Source organism: Entelurus aequoreus, linkage group LG01 (assembly GCF_033978785.1).
Source record: "Entelurus aequoreus isolate RoL-2023_Sb linkage group LG01, RoL_Eaeq_v1.1, whole genome shotgun sequence".
Classification (NCBI taxonomy): Eukaryota; Metazoa; Chordata; class Actinopteri; order Syngnathiformes; family Syngnathidae; genus Entelurus; species Entelurus aequoreus.
In genome coordinates this window covers 30,735,665-30,745,788 of record NC_084731.1, presented here as the reverse complement: position 1 = coordinate 30,745,788, position 10,124 = coordinate 30,735,665, and the positions used below count along the sequence as shown (strand labels likewise).

General features: G+C 43.7%; 1 protein-coding gene across 1 annotated transcript; it reads right to left on the bottom strand.

Annotated features, from left to right (window-relative positions):
* Positions 1-204: 204 nt before the first annotated feature.
* Positions 205-9,896, bottom strand: mmp24 (matrix metallopeptidase 24). The gene is made up of 10 exons (XM_062047375.1): positions 9,780-9,896; positions 8,129-8,277; positions 7,893-8,009; positions 6,698-6,797; positions 6,417-6,621; positions 6,151-6,312; positions 5,860-6,077; positions 3,622-3,760; positions 3,288-3,554; positions 205-1,597 (listed from the first exon to the last, which is right to left on the bottom strand). Exons 1-10 carry the CDS (start codon positions 9,894-9,896, stop codon positions 1,230-1,232), a joined length of 1,842 nt encoding a protein of 613 aa, XP_061903359.1. The 3' UTR covers positions 205-1,229.
* Between the last annotated feature and the right edge of the window lie 228 nt (positions 9,897-10,124).

Below are 10,124 nucleotides of genomic sequence, written 5' to 3'. Positions count from 1 at the left end.
TTGAGGCTTTACGTTATGCATTCGGGGACACCGGAGTATGGCTGCTTGACCTGGACAGGTACAAACTACAAAAATGAATCCTTGAGGTTAGCCGCCTGGCGTTTGTCCAGGCGGTGATGTCATGCAAATTTGCAGACATGCACCACATGCAGTGTGGTAGTCATGTGATGTGTATGTGTTAATGATCCACAAACATGATTATAATTTGACATTTTATTGAAAAGACCTTTCCAACAAATAGAAAAAAAACATTCTTGAATAAAGGTGTGGGCCATGGTAACATGCCAAACATGAAAAGGTTAAAAAAGAGGCGGAATCAAACTAGAAAAAAGCTTTGTGCTTGAAAATAAAAAGTGACGTAAACTTCATTGCATTGTCAATAAATCTAAATACAAAATGTGTTTGAAAAGTTTTTTTACATTTTATAATCAATCAAAAACAGGTTTTATTTACACTAGAAGCCAACTGTTAAAGCTATTTGTGATATGTTTTTACAAACCAATAAAGGCAACAACGTGCTTGCTAAAGGAAGATGCAGATGCTTCAAGCCACGCCCCCGGGACGCTTCTTTTGTGGCAGATTTGCATCTCCCTTTAAAGGTATGTCACTGTAGACAAGATCCACCAGAACCTCGGCAGAACCTTGGAAGAATCTCAGCACACATCAGCCGGGCTTGTTTACACAATTCCCTGCTTCTGTGTTTTAACAGTAAGTATAGTACGTGTGTAAATGTGGTACGATGGGATGATATGACAAGCCCCGGCCAGCTAATGCAACACGCCACGTAAACGACCTAACTAGTCCTTTGTCAACATTTTTCACAAACAATTACCGAGAATTGCCATAATTTCTATCTGACGATCCATTTACTTTATTTACAGAACCTTTTTTCTTCGTAAAACTTGACACAAAAAGATAAATGTCACAGCTAGCTGCTAATGTCGCCCTACGTTCTTGCCTGTCCCAATGACCTGTGCACATGAACGTGAATATGTGCTAACAACACATGCTAACTAGCGAGCACGTGAAAGTGTCATGTCTGCCTTTAGCGAGTAGCTAGTATGCGAGAGGAAAAAAGTATTGGACAATTTGTAAATAAAACAATGTGATGTCGTGGTTGTAGCAACATTGGTCACCTAAATTATCGCCTGTCTTCTTCATCGTGGAGGGGGCGTCGGCGTAAGGGAACCGACAACATTCCAGTTTTGGCTGTCAGCCATCTTTGTTAGTCACACCCACTCTTGCACAGTGTACTTGTAGTAGTGTGGCGTCATGGCGGCCTGCTGCACACTTTTGTTCCTGAACTGGAAAACGGTGTAGACCAGGACCAGGATGCACAGCGACAGGATGCACGGGATCACTACGGCGATGGCGTTGACCGTGGCTGGGGTGTCGTTAATAGCCACCATGATGTCTCGGTCGTCCAGGGGACCCTGGCGGTCGCCACGGTTACCCTTACCGTCAGAATACTCCATGTCTGGGGACTGTTCGCATCCCATCCAGTCGCTCAAGATGGATTTTGGGTATCCGGGTTCCACCGAGAGCTTTTGGTTGTCGAATTTCCAGTAGTCCCGGTCCTTGTAGAAGTAGGTGTAGTCTGGAGTGGGGAGAGGGGTACAAAAACATACAAGACCACTTATGCTTGTTCACATACCGTATTTTTCGGACTATAAGTCGCAGTTTTTTTCATAGTTTGGCCGGGGGTGCAACTTATACTCAGGAGCGACTTATGTTATGTGTGAAATTATTTACACATTACCGTAAAATATCAAATAATATTATTTAGCTCATTCACGTAAGAGACTAGACGTATAAGATTTCATCGGATTTAGCGATTAGGAGTGACAGATTGTTTTGTAAACGTATAGCATGTTCTATATGTTATAGTTATTTGAATGACTCTTACCATAATATGTTACGTTAACATACCAGGCACGTTCTCAGTTGGTTATTTATGCGTCATATAACGTACACTTATTCAGCCTGTTGTTCACTATTCTTAATTTATTTTAAATTGCCTTTCAAATGTCTATTCTTGGTGTTGGGTTTTATCAAATAAATTTCCCCCAAAAATGCGATTTATACTCCAGTGCGACTTATATATGTTTTATTCCTTCTTTATTATGCATTTTCGGCCTGTGCCACTTATACTCCGGAGCGACTTATACTCCGAAAAATACGGTACGTGTGTGGACCTGTACGTCCTTGTGTCTATGTGTGTGTGTTTATCTGTGCGTGTTAGTGGGTGCAAGAATGTGTACCTGTGCGTAAGTGTGTGTGCCGACTTGTGTGTGTGTTCTGGCAATGCTTACTTAATGGGGACATTGCTCTGTTTACACAGTCACCTTTAGGGGACCTCTGATGGTATGGGGACAAAAAAACAGGTCCCCTAAAGGGAAACCTTTTTTAAATGATAGTCAGATCCATTCTGAAGATGCCTAAGTGATTTTTAAGCTTTGACATTTGACATTCACATTCAGAATTTTCCATCCTTCTATATATGGTAGTTGGAGTTGCAGGCAACTTCATTACTGCTAAATAGCAGTTTTCAGTAATGTCAAAGAAGATGCAGGATTTGCTTTAACATTTAAGTGGTGAAACTTCCTATAAGAGGACAGCTGTAGTGCTGTACTCTGAGGATCATGTCATATTTAATTTGAACTTTTTTTTTTAAAATGGTCCTCAGTAGTCACGTTCAAATTTGTGTGAATTATGCAAAATTATTTAAATTTGGTCCCCATGAACCATATTAACTCTTTTTCCACAGGGTCCCCAGTAAGCATGATTAGCACATTACTTCATCAATCCAGAGATTTAAAGACGTCTATGAGCTAACTGGGCAGTGGCCATTTAACCAAATTTTTTTTATGCCTCCACAACCTGTAGAAAGGGTGGTCCCCACAAGTGATGATCAAAAACTTGGTCCCCATTCCAAATGATAACCAGTATGTGTGTGTTGGTCAGTGTGAATGTGTTAACAAGGGCGTATATTTACTGTGTACTTGTACATACTAGTTAAAGTTAAGTTAAAGTTAAAGTTAAAGTACCAATGATTGTCACACACACTAGGTGTGGTGAAATTTGTCCTCTGCATTTGACCCATCCCCTTGTTCACCCCCTGGGAGGTGAGGGGAGCAGTTGGCAGCAGCGGTGCCGCGCCTGGGAATAATTTTTGGTGATTTAAGCCCCAATTCCAACCCTTGATGCTGAGTGCCAAGCAGGGAAGTAATGGGTCCCATTTTTATACTACTTGTGTGTGTTGGTGTTTGTAGGTGCATGACACTCACATCCCTCCCTGCTGACAAAGGCCCCTTGGGGTGCAGGGGGCACACCCTTCCACACGCTGATGGGTTTCGGGTAGCCCGGGTCGGCCGCCCCCCTCTCCTCATTGTAGCGCCAGTATCGGTCCCCTTTGAACAAGTACGTCTTTCCCACCGGTTCCCAACGCAGAGCCGCGTCCACGCCGCCTTCGGGTAGGCGCACATTAAGTTGGGCCAGACTGCGGGGGAAGCCAGGCTCAGGAGTCACCTCCCGGAACAGCCAGTACTTGTCCCCTAAGAGACGATGACGTCGTTAAGTTTCAAAACAAAACAGGAAGTTGTCATTTGAATCCTCCTTCACCTTTGAAAAAGACAAATTTGCCGTCGGCTCTCTCATAGGCAGCGTCGATATGAGGCGGCAAACCTTTCCAAAAATGATCGATCAACATCGGGTAACCTTCTAGAACTTTGTTGTTCCTCAGACGCCAGAACCAGCGGTCCTGAAGCACAAACAAGGTAGCCTGTCATCGTCTGCGTGCAGGATCAATACTTTGGGGAATTTGCGCCAACAAAGGTTTGCTTTTTCATTCCTGGCCTTCCATCCCAACATTGCCAGCTGACACCCACAGTATGAGCAGGGCCAGCCCTTGGGGACATGATTATGGCGACCGGTCACGTCAGTAGCTGATCATCACCACGCTCGTCGTGCTGTGCTGGTGTTTGCTTGTTTTACTTTGATGGACTGAATTACCTCATGAATAAATGTATACTTTGTTTCTGCTAAGCTCTTTTACAGCGGTGAGTCCACATGTCCTTCGGAATAGTTTTAGTTTTTTTTTAAAGCATTGTGGCCGAGTCAATTCAAAAGCCCTTCAAGATTATTGCTAATTTAGCATCGGTTCAAACTCCGCCGTCGTGACAGTTTTATGGCCCTATGTCTAAATTGACTGTACTATTTAAAGTTGCCAAATCTTATCCCTAAAAAATTATGTCTAAAGAACATTTGTTATTTTGTAGTTTTTCCTGTTTATTGTGTTTTGTTTACATTTTCCATTAATGCAGAAGCAGCATAGCAATTTTGAATGTTTTTTGTTTACACCTTGCACATATCAACTTATTTTTTTAATTTTTATATAAACTTTGGACAATATCTGGAATATAGTACAGGGTTCGTACGGGTGCTTAAAAACCTTGAAAATGCTTGAATTTTAATGTTGTATTTTCAAGGTTTGAAAAATGCTTCAATTTTGGGTGAAGTGCTTGGAAATGTTCATCACCTTTCTTGGCTTTGCACGAGCCCTTACGTTAGGTTGTTGTCATGCCAGGGCCGTATATACGGCTCTGTGTTGCCCCCAAGAGGACAGTGGTGCATCGGTCCATCATGCCGGGAGGTTGTCGTTTTAATGAACATGATGTTTGCATGAATTATGATACAAACAAACAAGTAAACAATAATAATTAATGTTATTTGTTGTAAAGAATGATGTGTACATGAATTATGATTCAAACAAACAAGTAAACAATAATTAATGTTATTTCTTGTAAGGTATGATGTACAGTATACATGAGTGATGATGATACAAACAAGTAAACAACGTTTGCAAACACCAATGACATTGAATAGTCTACAGAAACACTGCTTCATTTTCTATGCCCCATTCAGTTAATGATAACTGCTGGTTCAATCGTAGGCTTAGGTTTTAGCAGATCTTCTGTATTTTTCTTACAGACAGCATTTAGTGACCTCAAACAACAAGGGTATGGATTGATTCACACTGGTTTTTGCCTTTTGAAAGGTACTGGAAAATTGATCTTGAAAGTCCTTAAAAAGTGCTTGAATTTGGCCATGAAAAAGATGTACGAAGCCTGATAGTAATAATATTATTCACAAATTATTTTACTATATTTTTATATCATTATTATATATAAACACATGACTATTGAACAAATTGGATTGAACTAGAATACTAGATCATAGTTGTCAACGTATTATTTTTGTTTATTGTTCATTTGTGATTTTAGTAAATACAAATCTTTACATAACTTGTAAAACATTAATAATACATTATTTATTTATATCTAATTATATACATACTTAAACTGAATTTTGTTGGTTGTCTTTTATGCACACACTCAGGCTCCCATAGCCAGATCTACTTCTGGTGGGGAAAACCCTAATTTTTCGCTGTTAACTGGTCCCGGGTCAGGCTATGGTAAATTAATTTCTGCAAAGTATGAATTTTTAATTATAAATATCACATTTTCATAGCTAGAGGATAAAAACTGTTTACAACTTTTTAGATCCTTTTTTTTTTTTTACCATTAAGAAAGCCATCTAGATATTAAATAAAACCCACAGTCACCTTTTTTTACTTGCCGCAACCTCGAAAGCGGGATGTGGTGAGGGAAGACTTGCACTAGGCTGCAATAAGCTCTATAACCACTAACAATAAAGACCAAAATGGGGCCATCAACTAAATCTTGTTTAGGGCCACAAAAAGCCAAAGGGCTGCCTACATGGTTCAGTGGGCTGTTGCATAACAGTGTTGAACATGACAACCTAATGACATGTATTAGTGTATACATTGTGAGGATGCACCTTAAAGACGAACATCTCACGCCTAAAGAATGCCAGCGTGTCGAATTGGCCCTCGCAGATGTTTGGTTTGCCATTTCCGGGCAATGCCGGGCGCTCGCTGGGGGGGCGTGGCGGGCGGGAATGGCGGTCGTGACCTCGTCGCGTGGAGGTGGAGTGTGTTCGGTGGGAAGGCAAGGTGGGGAGCGGGCGCGTTGGCTCCATTATGGCGGTGGGGACGCCTGATGAGACAAAAATCCATGTTAGCTGAGGCGGCGGCACCTTATTGGTCCACTTCCTCCCGTCGCTTTTCACCGTAGATCTTCTGGATGCCCTGCAGATCGTCCAGCGGCAGTTTGAACCTTTGCGTGTCCATGTACTGGTAGAACGGCGCCATAATGGCGCTTGGATCGTTGGAATGCTCCAAACCCAGGGCGTGGCCCAACTCGTGGACCGCCACCAGGAAAAGGTCATTTCCTGGAGTGCGTAGGTCAAAATTAATGTTGAAGATGACAGGAAATTATTATTTCATCAAGGCGTGAAGCTTCCAACGTGGAAACCACAGGAGGCAAAGAACTCACCGTCACGATTGGCTCCACCCAGCGTCCACGGCTCGTCCGAGTCAAAGTGTGTGTCGCCTCCGATACCAGCGCCGGGGAAGTAAGCATGTGCCAAGAAGCCCCCCTCGCCGTCGAACGGCGAGCTGTCGCCATGGAAACCGGAGGCGAAAAAGATCATGATGTCGGCCTCTTTGCCCTCGTTCTTGACCTCAGAGTATGGCACCTCCTGGTGATTTTGAAGAGGAATGAGTAAAAAAAAAAGAAAGAAAAAAAGATGGCGAGTGCAAAGGGTTGGGCGTCACCTGAAAGGAGAGCGGCGTGACGGCCTGCCACACGTTGAACGCGTGTCGGATGGCCCTCTGGGTGTCCTTCTCGCCCACTTTGGGAGTGAAGTTGGAGATGCTGTGGGAATAATAGTAATAGATTACTGTATTTTTCGGAGTATAAGTCGCTCCGGAGTATAAGTCGCACTGGCCGAAAATGCATAATAAAGAAGGAAAAAAACGTATATAAGTCGCACTGGAGTATAAGTCGCATTTTTTGGGGAAATTTATTTGATAAAACCCAACACCAAGAATAGACATTTGAAAGGCAATTTAAAATAAATAAAGAATAGTGAACAACAGGCTGAATAAGTGTACGTTATATGACGCATAAATAACCAACTGAAAACGTGCCTGGTATGTTAACGTAACATATTATGGTAAGAGTCATTCAAATAACTATAACATATAGAACATGCTATACGTTTACCAAACAATCTGTCACTCCTAATCGCTAAATCCCATGAAATCTTATCAGCTAGTCTCGTACGTGAATGAGCTAAATAATATTATTTGATATTTTATGGTAATGTGTTAATAATTTCACACATAAGTCGCTCCTGACTATAAGTCGCACCCCCGGCCAAACTATGAAAAAAACTGTGACTTATAGTCAGAAAAATACGGTAGATTTTATATCGCGCTTTTCTGTTATTAGATACTCAAAGCGCTCACAGAGAAGTGGGAACCCATCATTCATTCACACCTGGTGGTGGTAACCTACATTTGTAGCCACAGCTGCCTTGGGGTAGACTGACAGAAGCGAGGCTGCCAGTTTGCGCCTACGGCCCCTTCGACCACCACCTATCAGTCATTCATTTGGTGAATGAATGAATGATGTGATGTAAGCGGCACCGGGGGGTAAGGGTGAAGTGTCCTGCCCAAGGACACGGCAGCGATTTGGATGTCAAGAGGCGGGGAGCGAACCTGCAACCCTCAGGTTTCTGGCACGGCCGCTCTACCCACTACGCCATACCGCCCTTAAGTCAGCTTCAGGGAAGTCAGCTGCTAAGGTCACACACCTACTTCGTGTCCAAGTCACAACGCCTGCTCGCTAAGCCAACATGCTAACAAAAAGTTGTTCTCCATGTTGCAGAGTAGGATGCTAAGATGCATTTAGGGTGTCGTGAGAGCGTGGGGATTTCTTAAGTCAATGATAAAAAAACACACGTACCTGTACGTGATCTTTTTGTCACGCCACTTCTGTCCAGTCAGGGCGTAACGTTTGTTGCGCTGCCGTCGGCTGCGGTGAGGTTGATCTGGAAGGCCGCAGCGAGGCCGTCTCATCCACCTGGGAACCAATCACAGTTCAAATTATGTCCTCTCCTCTGACTTCAGTGCTTGCTTAAATTCAGAAATGGAGAGGATTGAAGCTCCGCCCCAACCCCCCCAAGACCCTAGGCGACTCACTGGAGTGTGGCGTCGTCCAAGACTCCGGTGACGGGAATGCCGTAAAAGCGCTGCATGGCGGCCACGGCAGACTTCATCACCTCTTGCTGGCGGAGGTCGGACGTGCGCATGTGCTGGGGCAGGAGGTAGCCGAAGTTCTTGAGCCATGTCTGCGGAGGACAACTAACCATCAGAAGATGCCGCCGTCTTCCTGTCACATGATATCAGACCGGTTCTATACGGCAGTGTTTTTCAACCTTTTTTGAGCCAAGGCACATTTTTTGCGTTGAAAAAATCCGGAAGCACACCACCAGCAAAAATAATTAAAAAACGAAACTCAGTTGACAGTAAAAAGTAATTGTCTCAATTGTTGGATATGACTTTAAAGCATAACCAACCATGCATCAATATAGCTCTTGTCTCAAAGTAGGTGTACTGTCACGACCTGTCACATCACGCCGTGACTTATTTTGAGTTTTTTGCTGGTTTCCTGTGTGTAGTGTTTTAGTTCTTGGCGTGTGCTCCTATTTTGGTGGCTTTTTCTCTTTTGTTGGTATTTTCCTGTAGCAGTTTCATGTCTTCTTTTTGAGTGATATTTCCCGCTATCTACTTTGTTGTAGCAATCAAGAATATTTCAGTTGTTTTTTATCCTTCTTTGTGGGGACATTGTTGATTGTCATGTCATGTTCGGATGTACATTGTGGACGCCGCCTTTGCTCCACAGTAAGTCTTTGCTGTCGTCCAGCATTCTGTTTTTGTTTACTTTGCAGCCAGTTCAGTTTTAGTTTCGTTCTGCATAGCCTTCCTTGAGCTTCAATGCCTTTTCTTAGGGGCACTCACCTTTTGTTTATTTTTGGCTTAAGCATTAGACACCTTTTTACCTGCACACTGCCTCCCGCTGTTTCCGACATCTACAAAGCAATTAGCTACCGGCTGCCACCTACTGATATGGAAGAGTATTACACGGTTACTCTGTCAAGCTGTAGACAGCAACGACACTCCATAACAACACATAATTTGCAGGTTTGCAAAACATTTTTTTAACCCAAATAGGTGAAATTAGATAATCTCCCACGGCACACCAGACTGTATCTCATGGCACACAGTGGTTGAAAAACACTGCTTTACGGAACTATCTTTCATATTTGATTTATTCCTGGCCTGTATGATTCGTATGACTCAATCTGTCCATGCGTGTTTGTAGCCACCTTCTAGGACATCTCCCCTAGACCTGATTACTAGCCTGTAGGTGGCGCTCTGTCCTCTCTGCACATTCTTATGAGGTCTGTAGTGACTGAGCGACAAGGTAAACAACATGGACGACAGTGGCACTCCCTCACATCAAAAACATCACATGACCACATCATCATCAGAGCGTCCTTTTAGCGCCAACGTTCCTTTCCTTCTGTCCTCTTTTTCCCATAAATAATAAAGATGGTCTATATTTGGTACCTCCCCCCCACTATGTCAGTCATGGACAGGAGGGAAGGGGAGGGGTCAACATGTCAATTAACAGTGATTAGCCAGTAGCAATCATTCTTGTTTTCATCGCAGTGTGCCCCCCACCTCCCACATCATTAGAGAGGGTGTCTAGTTGTTTATAAGCAGTGATGCAGAAGGGGCGGGGGGGCATATTTAAGTAATGTTAATAGAAAGAAATCCTGCAGCTTACCTCCACAATCAATGTCTTCTCCCCTCCGCACACGGACACGAGCCACAGGAAAATTGGGAAGGTTTTCCAGCTGAGGCCCCCCCTCCTCTTTTTCACTCCGCCAACCCCCACCGCCATGACAGCTTCCCCCCCTCCCGCCTCGTGCTTGCCCTGTTTACCAAAGAACACTATTCGAGACCCTCGTCTTCATCATCCCCGCTCCTCTGCCTCGCTGTTGTCTGCCTCTGCCTGCCCCCCCACACAAAGCTCATCCCCACTAACTCTGCGCATGCGCTTCTCAGCTGATTGCGCCTGCGCGCGCACGCACTGGCACAGATGTGCAACAGCACAAAGGGAACTATTAAT